This window comes from Panthera uncia, chromosome F1 (genome assembly GCF_023721935.1).
Source record: "Panthera uncia isolate 11264 chromosome F1, Puncia_PCG_1.0, whole genome shotgun sequence".
NCBI classification, from domain to species: Eukaryota; Metazoa; Chordata; class Mammalia; order Carnivora; family Felidae; genus Panthera; species Panthera uncia.
The window spans coordinates 43,159,898-43,178,294 of NC_064813.1; the positions used below are offsets into that span (position 1 = coordinate 43,159,898).

The 18,397-nt window shown below is 52.2% G+C and overlaps 1 protein-coding gene across 7 annotated transcripts in view; it reads left to right on the forward strand.

The window, feature by feature from the left end:
• Nucleotides 1-14,115, forward strand: part of SRGAP2 (SLIT-ROBO Rho GTPase activating protein 2) — a 233,051-nt gene extending 218,936 nt beyond the window's left edge. For 2 of the 7 annotated variants that reach the window (XM_049634513.1, XM_049634514.1), the window contains exons 19-24: nucleotides 699-778; nucleotides 2,973-3,153; nucleotides 4,648-4,794; nucleotides 8,045-8,083; nucleotides 8,298-8,622; nucleotides 10,724-14,115. In XM_049634513.1, the coding sequence (XP_049490470.1) occupies nucleotides 699-778; nucleotides 2,973-3,153; nucleotides 4,648-4,794; nucleotides 8,045-8,083; nucleotides 8,298-8,622; nucleotides 10,724-11,107 (1,156 nt within the window). In that variant the 3' untranslated portion in view covers nucleotides 11,108-14,115. The other 5 variants (XM_049634515.1, XM_049634517.1, XM_049634518.1 and 2 more) reach the window with 4 other exon arrangements.
• Nucleotides 14,116-18,397: the final 4,282 nt, after the last annotated feature.

The window sequence follows — 18,397 nt, forward strand, 5'->3', positions numbered from 1 at the left end:
TGTATGATTTTAGACTCACTGAACTGTTTGGGAACTTGACCAGCTTCCATGCCCCGCCCTCTCGCAGAGTCCAGCCCACAGCAGACTCTTCTCCTGCCAACTCCCCTCCCATCTCTCACCGGTACACAGACCAAACCACAAAGCCCAGAGACATAAGCAAAATGAGAAAGAAGGAAAGGAAGACCACTTATCCTCACACAGCTGAGGTGTACAGACCACTATCCTCAATTCATTGATTAGGCGGTTGAGGCTTAAAGAGATTCACTCCCTTGCTCAGGGTCATACAGCTACCAAGCGCCAGGGCTGGTTTCCAGCTCCTGTTGCGTCCCATGCAAAAGCCTCATATGTTCTTCCACGTGCTCCCTCCAGGGACTAGTTCACCTAGAGAAATGGCCCTTGAGGAGTTGAATTGTTGTGTATTTTCAAAAAGACTTATTTTATGAATTCAAAAGGGCTTCCCTCTGTCTCCGGATATTGTGAGTCGCAGGCAGTGTCGAGTGGTTTTTGCTGCAGGGCCCGGGCTAGAGAAACTCCGGAGCCTCGTGTTTCGTTATCAACACTTGTCTGTAGTGTCCGGTCAGGATGCAGAGAGCATGAAATAGCTTCTGCGCCCTTGCTCCAGGGAAGCTTCGGGAAGGAGAAGACAAGAATTTGGTCAGCCAGGGCTCAGGTCCCCGTTACTGTTGCTTCTGTTGCAGTGACAGCCCTCACGGAGAGACTACCTCGGCTGAGGACTCAACCCAGGATGTGACCGCAGAGCACCACACGAGCGATGACGGTACGAGGCCCCGCGTCCTGGGCAGTGGGGTCACCGGGCGGGAAGCAGAAGGAACAGCTGACATAGCCTGTGCTCCTGATGCACCTTCCTGCCCAGCAGTCCCCCAAAGACAGGCAGCGGCCCCCCTGTCCGTCCTTTTCATTCCTTCCCTTTCGTGGAGAGACAGCCTACCTTCTCAAATAGAATGGTCTCTGTGTTAAACCAGAGGTGTAACCTTTCAGAGCCTTTCAAGCTTCTCGCCCCAGCTCCCTGCCCCTCGCATACCTCCTAGCTCCTTGTCTCGCCTGCCTGTCTCGCCTGCCTGATGTTGGTCCCCTGTCACAGCCCAGACTCCTGCCAGGTAGCTGGAGACCAAAATCAAGGAGAGTTCATTTGAAAAAACAGTGAGCCTGGGGAGGAGAGAAGCTGGGTGCCAAGAGCCCAACAGAAGCAAGCCAAGGGGGAGTGGGAAACAGGATGCAGAAACCACACACTTTCACGCCTGCCGACTGGAAAAATTGACCCTTTCCAAAGTACAGACGTGCGAGCGCCGTGCAGCCTGGCGGGCGTGCGTCGAGAGGTGGAATGCACAGCTGTCACCGCGGGCCCCTCGGCAGCGCCCGTGATTGATTAGGGTCTGGCCGGCCAGCACGCCTCCCCTCCTTCCAACAGTTCCGCACCTCCATTTCTGGACCACTCGGGCTCTTGGAAGTCTCAACAGCTGACAAGGGGCCTCAGAATTTTCTGGGCATGAGAACGAAATGGCACAGCCTGCAGAGCTTTTTAAAAGAGGAAAAAAAAAATGAAGGCTGCTTATTTAGATGCTGAAGTCAGATAGATCAATACGATAATCTGCCCCATTACAGGAGGAGACTGGGTGAACTAGGGAAATTTGTTCCCGCTAGAAGCTTTGTGTGTCTTATCTCTTAATCCTAGTGAAATAGAGCTGCTATTTTCCAGTTGAGAAAGCAAAGGCCAGAGAGGTCAAGTGATATGCCCAAGGCTGCACAGAACTGAGATTTGGGATATTTAGACAGGCCTTCTCTGGTCTGCCTCCAGTAGCGAAATATCCAGCCCGGCCCTTCCGGTAGCAGGCCCAACCATCTTGCTGCCTAGGCGTGGTCTTGCCTGTAAGCAGCCTTTCTGTCCACTACTCAGAGTACCTGACTAACATCAGGGGGGTTTCTTTTTTGCTCTCTGACCTCTCCCTGCGGCTCGGCCCAGATAGTGGTAATGATGACAACAATAACAATGGCCAGCGTGGACGTATTCCTTCTACAGGCCAGACACTGCTCTAAGTGCTTTTACAAATTGTTATATATTGACTCTTCGTAACAACTTCATGAAAAGGGCACTATTGTTATCCCTTTCTAACAGACAAGGAGACTGGAAGCTCACACAGAATAAAACTAAATATTGCATTTGTAACCCCCTTTTAATTTTCAAATTAATTTTAAGTAAATTTTCCATGTATTACCCACAATAATATATTTCCATATTTTTAGCTCCTTGGAAAGTTGATTGGGTGGGTTATTCTCTCCTACGGAGACTAAAAGCTCATGTTCCACTAGGGGAAATGGACAACATAAATAAAGTTTGTCGTATTTAAAGTACAATATGATAAATGTTCTACAATTAGTGGCGTTATTTGATGATCAGAAAAGAAATGATGCTTACAAATACAGGATGGCAAGTTCAGTGATAGGGGCTGGCATAAACAGCTGTGTAAGCACCGGAGAAGTTACTCTAGGCCTCCTTTGCCCTGAGTGGGGCTCAGCCTCTTGGGCAGCGTGACGAGCTTCCCAGGAGGCAGATTGCACAAGGAAGACAAGGTTCCCACCCTGCACGTGTGGTTCCTTGTTGCACAGAAACTGCTGAGACAATAAAGTATTCTTTGTTTTGTTTTGTTTTTTAATGCTGACATTTAAACTGTGACTCAGTGTGTTTCATCAGGAAGGTGAGAGAGAAAGGGATTCCAGGTGGGGGGAACAGCATGACCAAAGGCAGTTAAGGGTGCACACGTGCTTTCAGGCTGATGGCACCCGCACCGTCTATGCGGGAATCCCCTGCCTCACACATAGATCATCCGTGGCTTATTTGTCACGCTGGGCTATCTTCCTGCCAGTGTGAGTTCAGCTAATTGGGGTTTTCCGCCCCGTTTCCTGAGTCTGTGGGTCTCAACAACATGTGTTTCCTTCTTTTCTGCCCCTCTCAGAGTGTGAGCCCATCGAGGCCATTGCCAAGTTTGACTACGTGGGCCGGACAGCCCGAGAGCTGTCCTTCAAGAAGGGGGCATCCCTGCTGCTTTACCAGCGGGCCTCCGATGACTGGTGGGAAGGCCGGCACAATGGCATCGACGGACTCATCCCCCATCAGTACATCGTGGTCCAAGACACGTACGTTGGGCCCCCTGCACCTTCACGCATCCTGGCTGCTCTGTGGGAGACTTTATTTCTGGCTCCATAGGAGGGTGAGGGAGACCAACCCCCAGGGGGCACCAATACCGGCCTTGAAAGACGCCCCCCCCCCCAGACTAAGTGGAGGATTGTTTTTTCCATCTCTTCCCCCTGCAGATCACTCCCTCACCCACCCCCACTCACTGTGGAAACCTGCCAGCCCTCAGGCTCATCCACATTTAGACCCGATGAGTGATAATGAGGGGTGATTGTTTGACCACTTACATTTTTATTCTGGAAAGCTCAGAGTGGGAAAACATTTTTACTTCTTTTTTTTTTTTTTTTTAAACAACCCTGCTCACCCCAACCAGTTGGGCCACCTATGACGATGACGATGACACTTTTCCACTTGCAAATGAAAGTGATGCTTTCCTTTTCTAGAAGAAATCTAGCTTAAGCAGCCTTGTGAAAAGGAGCGAGTTCATTTAACTGGGGTTGACTTGGGGAAAGACAGGGAGAGGAGGAGAGAGGGTGTCAGGGAGCAAAGGGAACGTGAACTGGTCCCAGAGAGACTTCATCGGATGGGCTGTTGGTTGGCTCCTACTCTTTGAAGCAATGTCTCCCGGGCAGGAGGGCTTTTACCCCATGGCCCTCCCAAGCCTGCCTCCCTGCCCCTTTGCCCTGCCTCTGCCCCTGCCTCCCTATCCGTGGATGCGATGCTGTCAGTGTTTTTAGTCCTTCCCTTAATATTATTTTTTAAAGGTTGATATCCTGAATGAGTCTGCACCCTCCCAGCCTCTCCCCGGCTCGTTCTGCAGGGAGATCCTCCCTCTGTTGATAACATCGCAAACCCGGTGGCCATCTGTGCGTGGACAGGACCCTCCCAAATTTAGCATTATGGCTTCACTACAGGACCGAGAGAAGATGAATTGTGGGGGAGAAGGGGCTTCCTTTGTCATCAGTAGCCAGAGGGGCCGGGAGAGCTGTGGAGTGACCTGGGACCGGCTTGGACGCTCTAAGCTGGGCTAGATGCACTACGACAGAGTGTGGCGGTGTCCTGCCTCAACGCCGGCATCTCCAGAGCCACCGCAGACCTGCCTGTCCTTGCCGGGCAGTGCCCGGGACCTCAGCAGATAAACCGCACCCTGGACCGGCCGCCTCCTCCGGGAGGTGGCCCCGGCACCGCTGTGCCCGGAAAAGCAGCGGGGTAGAAGGCAGATGCCTCGAATCCAGGTGTCCCCTAGCCCGGCCTTCCTGCGGAGCTGAGGATCCCGCACCACGCGGCGGGATTATTTATTATTATTTAAGTGACCCTCCTAAGGCCCTTAGGTTTCCCTGCCTCCTCTCACAGAGCTAGCCCGGCCTGGTGTCACTGCCGCCTCCAAGCTGTGGCGGGGTCGCGTGTGTGTCGGGGGGGCCATCTTGCCGATTTAACACTGCTTTTTGTGTTGTTGTTGTTTTCCCCTCCTCCCTGCCTGCCTGCCCCTTCCCCAGCGAGGACGGTGTCGTGGAGAGGTCCAGCCCCAAGTCTGAGATTGAGGTCATTTCTGAGCCACCTGAAGAAAAGGTGACAGCCAGAGCGGGGGCCAGCTGTCCCAGTGGGGGTCATGTAGCCGATATTTATCTTGCAAACATCAACAAGTAAGCTCTGCTTTTCATTTTCTGCTCCCTGAATGCCCTGCAACGCCCAGCCTCCCCCTCCGGCCTCGCCCCCTCTCCATTCCTGTGCTGCGCGTAGGGCTCCCAGCCCCTGGGCCTAACACTCTGCATGCGCTCACTGCTGCCGCAAGGCGGACAGGGCTGAGGAAGTTTCCAAGGGCCTTGCGGGCAGGTCCCGGGCTCCAGCGGGCTGCTGTCGTGCTGTGGAAGGGTGCCCCACGCTGGGTTTCCGCAGCATCTGTCGGGTCGGGCCTCCCCGGCTGTCTGACCACTAAAACCTGGCCAAAGCTTTGGTCACCTTCTGCAGCTTCGTTTTGGACTGTTTCTCGGAGGTGCCTTCTCTTTTCCGATTCTTGCTCAAATAATAGTCTTTGACGTCTTCCTGGCCCTTGTCTGTCCGAAGAGCCAACATCCTGTGTGTCTTCCACTAGGCTCACGTGACCCCAGAGGGGTTCATGTAGATACCATGTGTCTCTCTCTCTCACCGTGTCCTGCATTCACCCTGTGGAGGAAAGGAGGCCACTCTGCCCGCCAAGGAAAGCTTCGTCCTGAGCTCTTTATTCATTGCCTAACCCCCCAGCTCCCTTTTGCCCCTTCATACCAGTGGAAGGAATTGTCCATGTTTTCCCTGTTGCTTTAGCCCTGTGTCATCCTCCCCTATCAGTCCCTTTGCAGATTCCCATTCCTGTCCGGCAGGCTCTTAACTCTGCCCCCCCAGCTTTCATTGTGGCCGTGAGCAGCATCCCAAGGGTTTTCACTCCGCCCACACCCGATCTGGCCGGCTGGAGGGATTCCACGCCTGTGTGCTGCTGCCTCCCCTAGAGACATTCAGGTTATTGGAGAACTAATCTCATCTCAAGGGGCCAGACACCAAGTCCCAAAGCCTACAGACCTCTTTCCGCCAGACCCTGAAACTTGGCCCCGTGCCAGCGGGATGACGCGCCCCAGGGTGTTCCTGATGAATGTGGATTGCAGATGATGTACAATTTTTATTCCCCTCTGGCTTTGGAGGAATGAAACGATCTGCACATTGAAAACCTGTTCACCGTAGCCTCTGGACACTGAAACTGGAAGGAGAATAAAAGATGCTTGTTGTTTTTAAACCGCACCAGGTCGCCCCGATCTCTTGGCTTTTTTCCAACCAGACGGTAGCAGGGGGCGTGGTTGGGGCACGTGTCTCTTTTCCATCTCTTTCGCCCTCCAGTTAGTGAAGTCGCTGATTCAGCTCACGGAGAGTAGGTATGATTTAAGTCAGACCAGTAAAAAGGATTGAGGATTTTATCTATTTCCCTCCAGCAAGTGGTGCCCTGCTGGGAGGGCAAGCTAGTAAAAAGTAACTGTGGGCTCATCACATTTTTTTTTTCTTTATTTACAAGTCTATGTTAATTATAAGCCTGTAATCATAAGGTTGTAAGCCTGTAATTAGCCCACAAACCAAGGCAGGGTTGGTGGAGGGAGAGTTAAATAATTAGTTAGGTACATGTTTCTAAGCCATCACGTATTTGATGCCATTTGTACAAAGAAATTGTAGAAGATATGAGCCGAAAGAGTCAGAAGATGAACGCCTGGTGGAAAGTCAGGCGGTTCCCTTTGAACTCCTTACTTGGCCGTGTCAGGATGGGGTGCTCAGAGGACATGGCCGACCGGGACGCCCGCTGGTCGCTGGTCGGTGGCTGAGTGGCGGCCCCCGGGCGTGTCTTGCCCGTAGCAGTGACTCTGCCCTTCCAGCCTCACTTCCTGCCCCATACGTCACTCCTTCCAAGGGCCCCGAGTTCTCTCGCACCCCCGGACCTTCACATCTGCTGCCTCCTCACCCGATCATCTCCTCCTCTCCCTTCAGGACATAGTCCGAAGATTTTACTTCTCTGGGGAAGCCCTCTGACAACCCTGAGGTCCTCAGGGCTGAGTCAGATGCCCTTAGTCTGTATCCCCACAGCAGTCCGAGTATCTCTCATGACCCGAAATGCACTCAGATCCCCCACCAGCCTGAGCTGAAACCAGGAAATCTGCCTTCCTCTCCTCGTGTCCCCGGGGCCCGGTGAGGGACCTGGCACACACCAGCCAGTCCACAATCTGCCTCCTCAGCAGTCTGAGCTTTGTGAGTCAGCCACCCTCAAGTGGAAAAAGGAAATCAGCAGAGAGTTATTCGGGTGAGGCATTCAATTTAATTCCACACATTTAGTGAGCAGCTACTGTTGTGCCAAGCATCCGTGCTGGTTGTTCAGAGATGAATAAGACAGTGCCTGGCCTCGGCGCTCAGTCTGGCAAGGTAAATACCATACAGACAAGTAGCTAAAAAAGCAGTGCCATCAAAGCTCTGAGGGAACAAAGGAGGGAGTGATTGCTTCTGCCTGCTGTTGGAGGTGGGGTCGTGGGAGGAGACTTTGCAGAGGAAGAGTCGTTTCAGCTGAGCCTCATAAGACTCCCAGAACATCCTTTTTCTGCTCCAGAGTGGCCGATACCCAAGGCTAAACTGCTTGAGCCGGCAGCTTCATGGCGTGGCTCCCGTATGCCAGTTTCCACACCAAACCCCGATAGAAAAGACCTGACCAGTGGGCAGGACCAGGACCGGCTTAGAACACCGGCTCGGCCACACAGACGAGCCCTTTAGCCTCAGGACCTTCCCTTCCCTTCTTCCATCTCCTCTCCTGCCTCAGCCTCCGTTGCCCTTAGTGGACTCGAGATCAGAGCTGCCCAGCTGCCATCCCAAACCCGAAGTTGTATTGCTTCCTAAGTTAGGTCCTCAAGAATCTGATTCCAAGAACAAATGAAATTATTCAGCAGTAGGCAACACCCGTGCTATTAGGACTCTGCCAGGCCGTCTTCTTTGAGAGTCTCCGTGGTCTGAAGGGAATCGGCCGAGAGCCAGGATTCAGCCCAGGGCTGGGTGACTCAGGGTCACGGAGATGTATTTCCACCCTGAGGAAAAGCACAAACTTGGCCCTAACTCCTCAGCACTGAAGCCTCTTGAAAAATATTCTGTTCCCTGTCTGCACAAGAAGCAACGACAACCACTTGCCAGAGGCCAAAATGATTACAGTCTTGTCGTTGGACTAAGAAACATGCTAGAATTTGGAAAAATCAATTCTCCTCTTGCCTTCTTGGTGATGGCGAGACTTTCTCTCCTACCTGGGGCCTTAGGTCTCTGTTCAAAGCAGGTAATGGAGGGGGCCTTTCTGTGAATCTGTCTCCCATTAGAAACTTTCACTTAATCAGACATTTTTCCTGGCAGCACCTTACATCTCGAGAACTCAAAGCCCACGACCTCCAAGTAAGTATCCGTTTCTCCTTTGCCCAGGTTGGGGGTGGCAGGGGAACAGAGACACAGAACGAGCAAGGGAAGGTGAAGCCAAGGAGACAACATGCTGTGTGTCCCTCTCCTTCCAGAAGTCCCCGGGTGCCAACATCTGCCCTCTCTCACCCGTCCCAGCTTTCTCAGGGCCAGGGCTCCCCGATCACACCGCCCTTTCTGTTTGTGATTGAAGGCAAAGGAAGCGGCCGGAATCTGGGAGCATCCGGAAAACATTTCGGAGCGACAGCCACGGGCTGAGCAGTTCCCTGACTGACTCTGCCTCCCCGGGGGTGGGGGCTGGCTGCCGCCCATCTTCCCAGCCCATCATGAGCCAGAGTCTCCCCAAGGAAGGGCCAGATAAGTGTTCCATCAGTGGGCATGGGAGCCTCAACTCCATCAGCCGCCACTCGTCCCTGAAGAATCGGCTGGACAGTCCACAGATCCGGAAAACGGTGACGGCAGGAAGGTCAAAGAGCTTCAATAACCATCGGCCTGTGGACCCTGAGGTCATTGCACAGGTAACTGGGGGCACCTGGACACGCTGTTGGTCTGCCCACGCTTGTCACTACTGCTTCATGAGCCCGCATCTGTTACGACGGGCCTTGAAACAGTGGAGTTCATCCGTCACACACAGGTCAGAGGCTGCTGGACACCTGGGCCCGAAAAGGCAGCTTTCGAAGCAGTTTGTCTGTCTCTCTCTCTCCCCAAGAAGAAGACTTCAAGACAGAATAAAAGAATTCAGACTTCTTGTCATGCACAGGCTATTTGCAAGAGGGTTGTACTTTTCAAAGTGAATAGTTAGAGAATATTTTGATAGAGGCCTCCCTGCCCAAGTTTCGGGTCTTGAGAGCCTGGTAGGCTTTGTGAAGCTGCCCAAGTGTTGAGGCTCAGACGTAGTTCTGGCCGTAATTTTTTTATCACCCTTCCCACCCCCATCTCCCATTTCCTGAGGCCGACCTCTGGTCCTTAGTGGGAGGCAGACGATCAGTCAACAATCTGCTCCTGGTCTTGTCGGCTTCAAACACTCCGCCGCGGGGGGGCTCGGGTATCAGAAGGGTTTCCAGCCCACGTCTCCCGATGCAGTGGAGATGAGCTCCCTGGTTACGGGGCCCTCCTTCCACGTGTGTACCACACTGACGAGTCTCTGTTTTCCGTGAAATATTAGCGATCCAGCCCCACCTCTAAAAATCCGACTACCGGGGCCGCTCCAAGCAATTCATTCAGACGCCTCTCCCAACTCTATAATTTTCGTTAGACCAGGTAGGAGCTGAGGGCTCCCTGTTGCCCTTTTACGTTTCCTCTGAGTTGAGATTCTCCTCACCCTATCTTCCAGGGGGCAGTAGAGGCTGTGTATGGTCTCTCTTGGCTTACCTGTGATGCTCTGCTTAGGGAAGGTGTGCCTGGCCAGCACCGTAGTAAGCTACGGGCCTCAGATTTCTTGCTTTGCTAGCCCTCTATTTCTGTGCCTCTACTTCAGCTCTTGGCCGAGATCTGCCTTGCACCGTGGGTATCCTCCCAGCTGCCTCCTGAGCCACGTGTTAATAGGAATGTTAGAATAGGTGCACAGCTGGTGCGGACTCTAGCTATAAAGCAGGACTGAGGAAGGAGACGGTGGAGTTCTTCCTGAGCATTTTGAAGGTTTGAGAACATCAGAGGGATGAGTGAAATTGAATTACTGTCAACAGAAAGCACAGATCACCCCTAGGGTCAAGAAGCCTTAACGAGAGCCTTTGCTTAGAACATGTCATCTTTCGATGTGAGCCTGATTCCAGGGAGGAACCCTGTGGCGGTTTGGGATTCCAGACACAGTGTGTGGAGAGGTTAGGAGTGGAGAGGGAGCTGGGAGGTCTCCCCGAGGGGCAGCTGGCTGTGGACAAAGGATCTTTGGTTCTATTATTTCCTGAGATCTGGGGCGTTCCACTGTGACTTGCTGGAGGTAATCCGCCTGCGTGGGCTCTGGCTTCCCCTCCTGGTCACTCTTTGGTCCCCTCTCATGGTGACGGGTCGAAGGAAATGGCTTCCTCAAGTTGGGCACTCCAGTGGGGTGGGGTAGGGCACGGGGAGGTGTCCTGATGAATCTTCAAGGCCAGGGTACTGGAACCTTTCTAAAGCCCTTGGCCCTTCTTCACTTTTGGCTTTGAAGTCCAAGAAAACAAATCTCATACTTCATCCCTACCACTTTGTAAGAAATCGTTCATTATGCACAGTTTCAAATATATACAAAAGTGGAGAGAACTGGGTAGCAAATCCCTTGTAACCATGACCAAACTCCTGGCCACTCTTAGTTCATCTGTCTTTCCCCTTCCTGCTGGATCACCTGTCATTTCGCCCAGAAGTATTTCAGTGCCTTATCTCTAAAACTTGAGGACTCTATTTAAAATAACATCTCCACCATTCTTTTCTAAAGGGGGAAAAAAAATGTCATGATAATGAAAATCCCTTTTTTCTCCTACCCCAACATTCTGAGCATCGGTGTGTTCGAGGATTTTGGCCAAGTGAAATAACCTGGACATCTCCCTCCAGTTGCTTTCTTCGTGATTTGGCCTGTGCCGTTGAAATAGGATTCCTGGGGACTTCTCCCGACATGTGCCTCACCTCCTCCTTTTTCCTATTTTGCAGGATATTGAGGCAACTATGAACTCTGCCCTGAATGAGCTGCGGGAGCTAGAGCGGCAGAGCAGTGTCAAGCACACCCCCGATGTGGTTCTGGACACCTTGGAGCCCCTCAAAACCTCCCCAGTGGTGGCCCCCACATCGGAGCCCTCCAGTCCCCTGCACACCCAGCTCCTCAAGGACCCCGAGCCCACCTTCCAGCGCAGTGCCAGTACTGCTGGGGACATCGCCTGCGCCTTCCGGCCCGTCAAGTCCATCAAGATGGCCGCCCCAGTCAAGCCGCCAGCCACGCGACCCAAGCCCACTGTCTTCCCCAAAACAAATGCCACTAGCCCTGGTGTCAACTCATCATCTTCCTCACAGTCCACTGACAAGTCTTGTACTGTCTGAGGGATGTAATTTAATTGTTCTAGACAAAGGGACTGGAGGGACTATTATTAAAAATCTTCCTATTTAACTAGCTTGGGGACTTCAGTTGAAAATTAGATTCTAAGTTGTTCTTGCAGGAATTAGCCTTCCCGTCACCCAAAACCTTGAGAATGAAGCCCTCGTTACCACCCCGCCCTGCCCTTCCCACCGCCCTCTGCTTCCCCCCGTTGTCGTAATCCAGCCAGCTGCAGTACATACTGTTCTTAGGTTAGCCAGAGTTAGAGTTTTCCATTATCAGGTCACTGTGAAATCTGGCAAGGCGAGTCATGAGGACACGGGCTCAAGTCTCTGTCCCCTTAGACACAGGGGATGCCTGACCAGATGGTTGGCTACCGACAGCCAGCACTCAGTGGCATCTTGTTTTGGGTACTGATTATAGAGAACCATATATAGTCCATTCTTCGTTTTACACACACGCACGCACACACACACACACACACACACCACAACACACGTTTTTCTAGTCTCTGGCATGTGTAGCCTCTCCTGGTCTAGACCAGTCTCTTTGTAAGTTATTGTGGCAGTTCACACAACAGCCACCAGGGGTCTCTGTTTCCGTTACAAATCTTGTTCTGTCTGGGCCAGAGAACCTAGCCTTTGAAATCTCTCCATCATAAAAAACTGAGCAGGATGAGACCCGATCCTGTAATCTGTTTGGGGTTGGGGCTTTCTCTCTGTCTTCTCTCTATTGGTGTGAATTGGTCATTGGTGTTTGCTTTTGCTCTCCTCCATCCTCTAGAAATACAGCCCAATCTTTTTATAGAACTTCTAAAGTTTTTCTGAATGTATAGACATTTCTCAAGTTCCTGTCTTTGTCTCTGATGGGCCATTTTCCATTTAAGACATTTTCCTGTATAATACAGTTTTATAGCTGATATCTTTTAGGGTAAAGAGTCTTTTGAGAGAGTTTATTGTGTTTAAGGCAGGTTTGGAAAAGGTGAGAAATGGGCCCTTCTTCCTCACACTTATTTTGGACACTTAAGACAAAATTCATGATCCTATTCAAAAATTAAAATCAGCTTTGCTAGCCCCCAAATTGTTCCCGAACGAAAACATATCCTACGTTCACCTCCCCCTCACCCCGCCCCCCAGTTTGGTTATTCTACAAGATCTCTCTTCAGGGACCAACAAGGGCTTGGAGAGCCCTGGTTAGATTAAAGAGAGACATTACTCCTTAAAACCTGTTTTCTTTTATCCAAATAAAGACAACTAAGAGAGCTTTGGCCCCGTGGGCTCTGAGGTCTTCCCGAGGCTGGAATCTAACAAAATAGATAATTGGATGCTGAGTATGTTCGCCTTCCTTTGGCCTTTCTTCTGGTTCTTCTCCAAAAAGTAGAAATGATATCTATCCTTGCATACTTTAATCTGGTCTCCAAACCTGGTGCCCCCGGTTCCGGCCCCCCTAGCTTCACGCTCTCCTAGCGGTACCAGGGCTGAGGACAGTCACACCCAGGTTCATGAGTCTCAGACAGATACTTGAGCTAAAGCTAAAGCTCATTCCTCTTCTCTGTTTTCTGCTTTTAAAGCCACACTTTTAGCCTTATTTTCTATAGGTCAGGAGAGGTGGTGGGTTGCCACTCAGATGGGAAAATCCGAGTTTCCTTATGTTTAGCCTAGAAGATTCTTTTTGGACCAACATTTTGAAGTTGGCAGTTGGTGGTGCAGGAAGTGGTAGGATTTTCCTCCTTCTGTGTGAAAGGAGAGCTTTGTGGGAAATCGCTAATTATTGGAGAGATAACCTGCAACCCCAGGAAAACTATCCCAAGAGCTAGAAAGGAGAAATGAAGAGCTCCTTGAGTAAAGCGAGTCAGTCTGTGAGAGGTGACCCACGGTCCTCTGCATTCTTGGGTTTCGTTGCTGGGTTTCGTGGCCTGTCCTCGCCTGTCACCTGGACTCACGCAGGTCTTAAGCCAACAGGGGCTTTCATAAAAACCAAGGATCTGTTTCCTTGATGAGCATGGAACCCCCACCCTTCACTTTACATTCCTTTTTGATCCAACTGATCAGAATCGGTACCCATACCTGCCCTTTACCCCCTCCCTCCAGCGCACTCCTATCTGAGAAAGGAAAAGCGAAGCTTTCTTAATGACAAAGCTTTGGGCCTATTCTGTTGTTCCTGCCTGATTTCTCTTGCAGCCCTCGGACATGACTTGTGTCCACCATCCCCTTGGTCAGTGTCCATCTGCTGATCTGCATCATGAACTGGACGGTGTGTGAGTGGCCACCTACGACCCCCAGCTCTGGGAGCCAAGTTGTCCTCCCCTCTCTGGTGCTCCTGACACCTGTGAGATGGACCTGTCCAGGGGACTAGGAACCCACAGAAGGAGCGTCCTCGGCAGAGCTCCTTGCGATCAACTGGAATTGAGGTTGTACACTGTGATGTTTACACCGAGAAGCCAAAAGGAGCTGGCCATCCAGGGCCTAGGGAGACCAGTCTTCCTCCGATCTGCTTGCCTAAACCAGCATGATGCTTCAGAGAGCCCCACTCTGCCCCTTGAGGCATGGATCCTTCTCTTGGTGTGGACTCTGATGGGTCAGTCTTTGGGGAACAGAGGTGGGGTGGGGCCACCGGCATCCCAATTTGGAAAAGAGAGGAGTTTGCCGCCAGCAGCCTGGAAACTGGAAACACTGGTCTCAGCCAACCTCCTCAGGGCGCCCTGGTTTCTCCCCAAGGAGACGAGGAGAGATGAAGCCAGCAACAGGACGAACAGACCACTGGAAGGGCCAGCGTGTGTGTACTTCACGTGCATAAGGGAAGCTTAGATCTTCCAGGGAATTGCAATGTTGTGGCGTCTGACTTGTATGTCACGTTTGTGTAAGATGGCATATTCTTTACAATAGTGTTGATAACTGGAATATTGTATGTATGCTTGGAGATGCTTTGTGTGAACCTGAGACTGTCACTCAACAGATGTTGGATTGGGGAAAATCCAAAGCACAACTTCGAAATAAAACACGTTTTTAGGTTTCGAGGCTGCCGTTCGTATCCCTTCTCCCCTCCCTGAAATCTCCAATCCAGGAGTCCAGCTGCCCAGGAGGGAATTTGATTCGTCTGTGCTGACGGAGCCCTGCCTGGCAACAGGAGAAATGCGTGAGCTCGGGAGCCAACCATCTTCTCCCTCCCAGCAAGCACAGCCAGGTGCATCTAGAATGTGGATTCTCGTCCTGCCGTCCCCACCCCACCCAGCCTTTCCATTGAGCCCTAAGAAGTTTTGTAGAAAGCCTCCCAGCTCATCACGGTGGCGCAGTCTGTTGCCATGAGAACCATTTCCTCCCCAGAATCCACCTACCCTGGTTTCAGTGAGGACGGTTCTCCGGTTCTCCGTTCTATCGCTGGTCAGGTTTCCCCACTTGGAGGAGCGGGGCCTGTCAGGTGGCTTGCGGGTTTTGCCAGCCACAACCAAGAGTGACTGAAGGTTGTTGTATTTCTTCCCCGAGCAAAGCCCTGAATCATTCTGACCCTGGATGCCCCCTGCCTCTGGGAGAAGACCCGACCCATATGCTTGTGCTGCTGGTGTTGAGCACAGGGGTGGGGCATACTGGAAAAGCTTTCTCCCCTGTAGATTTTGATTCTAGCAGATCGTCAGCTCAAGGGTGAAGTTATTCAAAGGTAACAATTTAAAATGCATCCTAGGGCCCACACTTATTTTTATTGGACTTATTCCAATACCAGAAGCCCCTGGGGAGGGAGCAAATCTCTCATCCAAGGGGATCCCCAGTGTTCAGGACTCCTGCCCTGAGCCCTGGACATTTTCCATCTCTCGGGCCCGTCACCTCCGTCTGTCTCATGCCCTTCCAGCCTGTTGTCTCTCCTCCCCACCTCCCTCTTTTTAATAATAGAGCTACATTTGAGCTTATCTTGCTGGTCCCTTGGCCTTAGGTAAGTCAAGGTGAGGCTGTCCTGCCACCCTGTGCTCTGGGTGAGTTCTCCTGAGTGTGGGTGGTGACCTGTGAGATGGAGCTGGTTTATAAGCTGTGAGCGGAGGACCAAGGAGCCTCTTCGGAGAGCCCAAAAGGCAAAGGTGGGCCATTTGGGGTGGTGCCCTAATTCATTTCATATATTCTGATGGGAGCTTGGTGGCAGCTAGTGACCATGAACACAGTTGAAAACAGACCCATTCCACCCAGAGAGAGACCAAAAAAGGAGACCAGGTGGGTATGAATTTAGGAAATGGCCTTAATGATTATCTACTCTAAATGTTGGTCTCAATAGGTATATGAAGCTTCTTTTTACTCTGGGGTTAGCAACTCTGGCATATTACGTGTGCCAAAGACTCATTCATCAGTCAGTCAACAAACGCTGAGCCTCGCGGTGTGTCAAGCACTGTTGTATAAAGTATTGAACCGGAGAAACAGATAATGGAGTTTTCTGTCCAGTTTGAGGGAGAACAGATAAAGAGGCCAAGTGTTACTCCGAAAATGAAACAATGTGATAGGTAGTTAGTGCCTGGCTAAGGAGTAGTACAGCCAATCAAGGTTTCTGCAGGGCCTGGGAGAGTTGACCGCTCGACACCCAAGTAGAAATATCACACAGACTCCTGAATACATGAATGTGGGGTTTTAGGGACAGATGATGCCTGCAAAGAAACTTGGGACGTATTTTATTATGGATATACTCAAACTACGAGGTTCCCAGGAGAGCGTGTAAATGGAAAAAAAGTAGGTCCCAATAATTAGAAACCCAGTAGAGAAGAAGGAGCTGGCAAAGAAGACGGATAGAGGGAGCAAGTGACAGTTCGGTGACTGGGAAAGCACAGTGTCACAGATGCCAAGTGAAGGACGTGTGTCAACGGGAAGGGAGGCTTGGCTGCCCAAGGCCAGCTGGAGCGGCAGTCGTTCTGCGGTGACCCGGAGCTCATCCCGTAGATGGGACATGGGTCAGAGTAGAGTGGGTTGGGCAGCCACTGGGAAGGGAAGGCGGAGTCAGGAAGTCTTGGCAACTCATGTCAAGGTGCTGTCGTAAATGGGAGCATCAAGAGGGAGGCAGGGACCAGGTTTCTGGTTTTGTTTGTTTATTTGTTTGTTTTTGCACGGGCATCTCTGAGGCATGTTTGCTCAAGAACAGGATCCAGTAGGATGAGAAGAAGGAATGTGCCGGAGAGGGTGAGTCACAGAGGACAAATGTCGGGGCTGGCCGTGGCCGCGAGAAAAGGCGCTTCCATCTCACTGGAGGGAAGGCAGCGTGACGCAAGGCAGGCAGTGGATGTGGGGGCGAGAAGATGAAGGGGCTCCCTTTCGATTGCTTCTTGTGTTTCAGTGAAGCTTAAGGCAAAGGCTTCAGCTGAGGGTAGGAGGGAGCGGTGAGCAGGAGGCTTGGAGAGTCCAGAGAACGAGTGAAGTATTCTTCCATACCCAGAAAGACAGCACCCGGTGGCACAGGGTTCACTTTTTCTCGGTGGCTTGGTGCTGCTCCCACGGCTTCTCTCCCCACTACTTGGGGGAGGAGAGTCCGATCCGGCCGCGGAGGCCCTCTTTCCTCACCCAAAGCTCATGGCGGGAGCTGACCGACGAGGGTGGCAAGAAGCAGGGCTCTGAGACCTCGTCGCTCAGCCCTTCATCAGTGTTGGCACACGGTGAGTACGCACTGCCGTCCTCTCCCACGTGCCCTCCCGCCCTCATCCTTCTTTCCTTTAGGGAGCCGGGCAGGGGAGGCGGCTGTGACAGGCTCAAGCCATGCAGGGGCAGAGAAAGCAACAGATATTTACATCAATTCGATGAGGAAGGTTGGGTGACGTCAAGACCCAGTAGGATGGGAAGAAGGAACGTGCGGGAGAGGGGGAATGACGGCACAGACGGAAGGTTGGCCGTGGCAGGTGGCGCGGGGCACGCGGTGGAGGGAGGGCTCCGACCTCTGGGACCGTGAAGCCCCTGCCCCTCCCACCACACACTCGGACTCCCTTTGTAGAGGGTAGAGGTGAGTTTTTTCCCTGACAGCTGCTGAGCTGCTGTCAAAGACCCCCCTCTTCCCACCTCTGGTCCTTGTCCTACCTTCCAACTGCCACTTGTGTTTCTATGACTCCTCAGAGCCACTCAAGAAAATGTGCTGTGGCCTCTTACAGCCTTCCTCCCACCTCCTGCCCCTCTCCACCGATGAAACACGGGCCATGCTGCCCCACTGGGACCAGAGTTTGTCCACACAGAAGATGTGACCTCATGGAGGATGCTGTGACAAGGAAACCTGTCACCACACAGGGCTTCAGTTCACCTCCCATCCCCCACTTTCCCCCCTTCTCTAGCCTTACCATATGTGGTGTCCCCAGAAAGTCACCCTCTCCTCACCTCTCTGTGCCCCTGCACCTGTTTCCACTGCCTGGAATGCCTTACCTCCAACCCCCAGTTCTCTGCCTCATTCCCCTCCCTCCAAAGTCTGGTCAAGCAAGCATGCTTTCTCCTCGCAAGGCCTTCCTGACCACGCCCTCTCTGCTGCCCCCCTTTCGTGCCAGGTTCACCAGATCACCAGCTGACATGTGTATCTCAGAGCATTCACCATGTGTGCCGAACCCTGGCACTTGGGGAGAAGCCTGGGTCTCACCTGCGTGCCCTCATCACACAGTGCCACAGCTTCCCACTAGGGAAGGTCCCACACAACCGACCGACCGTTGCTTAAGACACTGGGCAAGACAGACTGGGCTTGCCGGAGAGAGAAGAGTAGGGTGCTGGCAAGGACTGATCAAGTTCATCAGGAAAAAATGGGTAGACTTTTAAGGATAGGCTGGCTTAATGTTGCAAACCTCTGGCTTAAAACAACAAAGGTTGGTTTCTCATCAGAGGTACATGTCCCATATGGGCCAGCAGGGGGCTCTGCTCATGACAGTCACTCAGGGGACCCAGAGGGAGCAGACGCCAAGTCTAACAGAATCAGGGTCAGGGGGCAGGCGGTGGGGGTGGGGTTCTTGCATCAGCAATGAAAGGCTTCGGTTGGCCCCACCTCATCAGAGGATGCCAAGAGCAATTCTCCCACATGCCAGGCAGGTGGAGGGCTGTGAATCCAGAACGGAGAGCCAGAGAGGGTCTTGGAACATTTCTCCTGGTTCTGCAGTGAACCAGCAGGGCAGGGCCTCCGGGCAGGCCCGGCAGCAGTGCCTCTGGCTGCGGGGTTATCAGCAGGTGTATCTATCTGAGCACCCAGGCGGTTCTCAGCTGGGCTCCTGTTCTGGTGTCACTGTGCTAGGGGTGGGACTGCCAGAGGAAACCACCAGGTGTGGCCATGGGAAAGTCCCTGCAACATTCTATAGAAACATGGAATTTCCT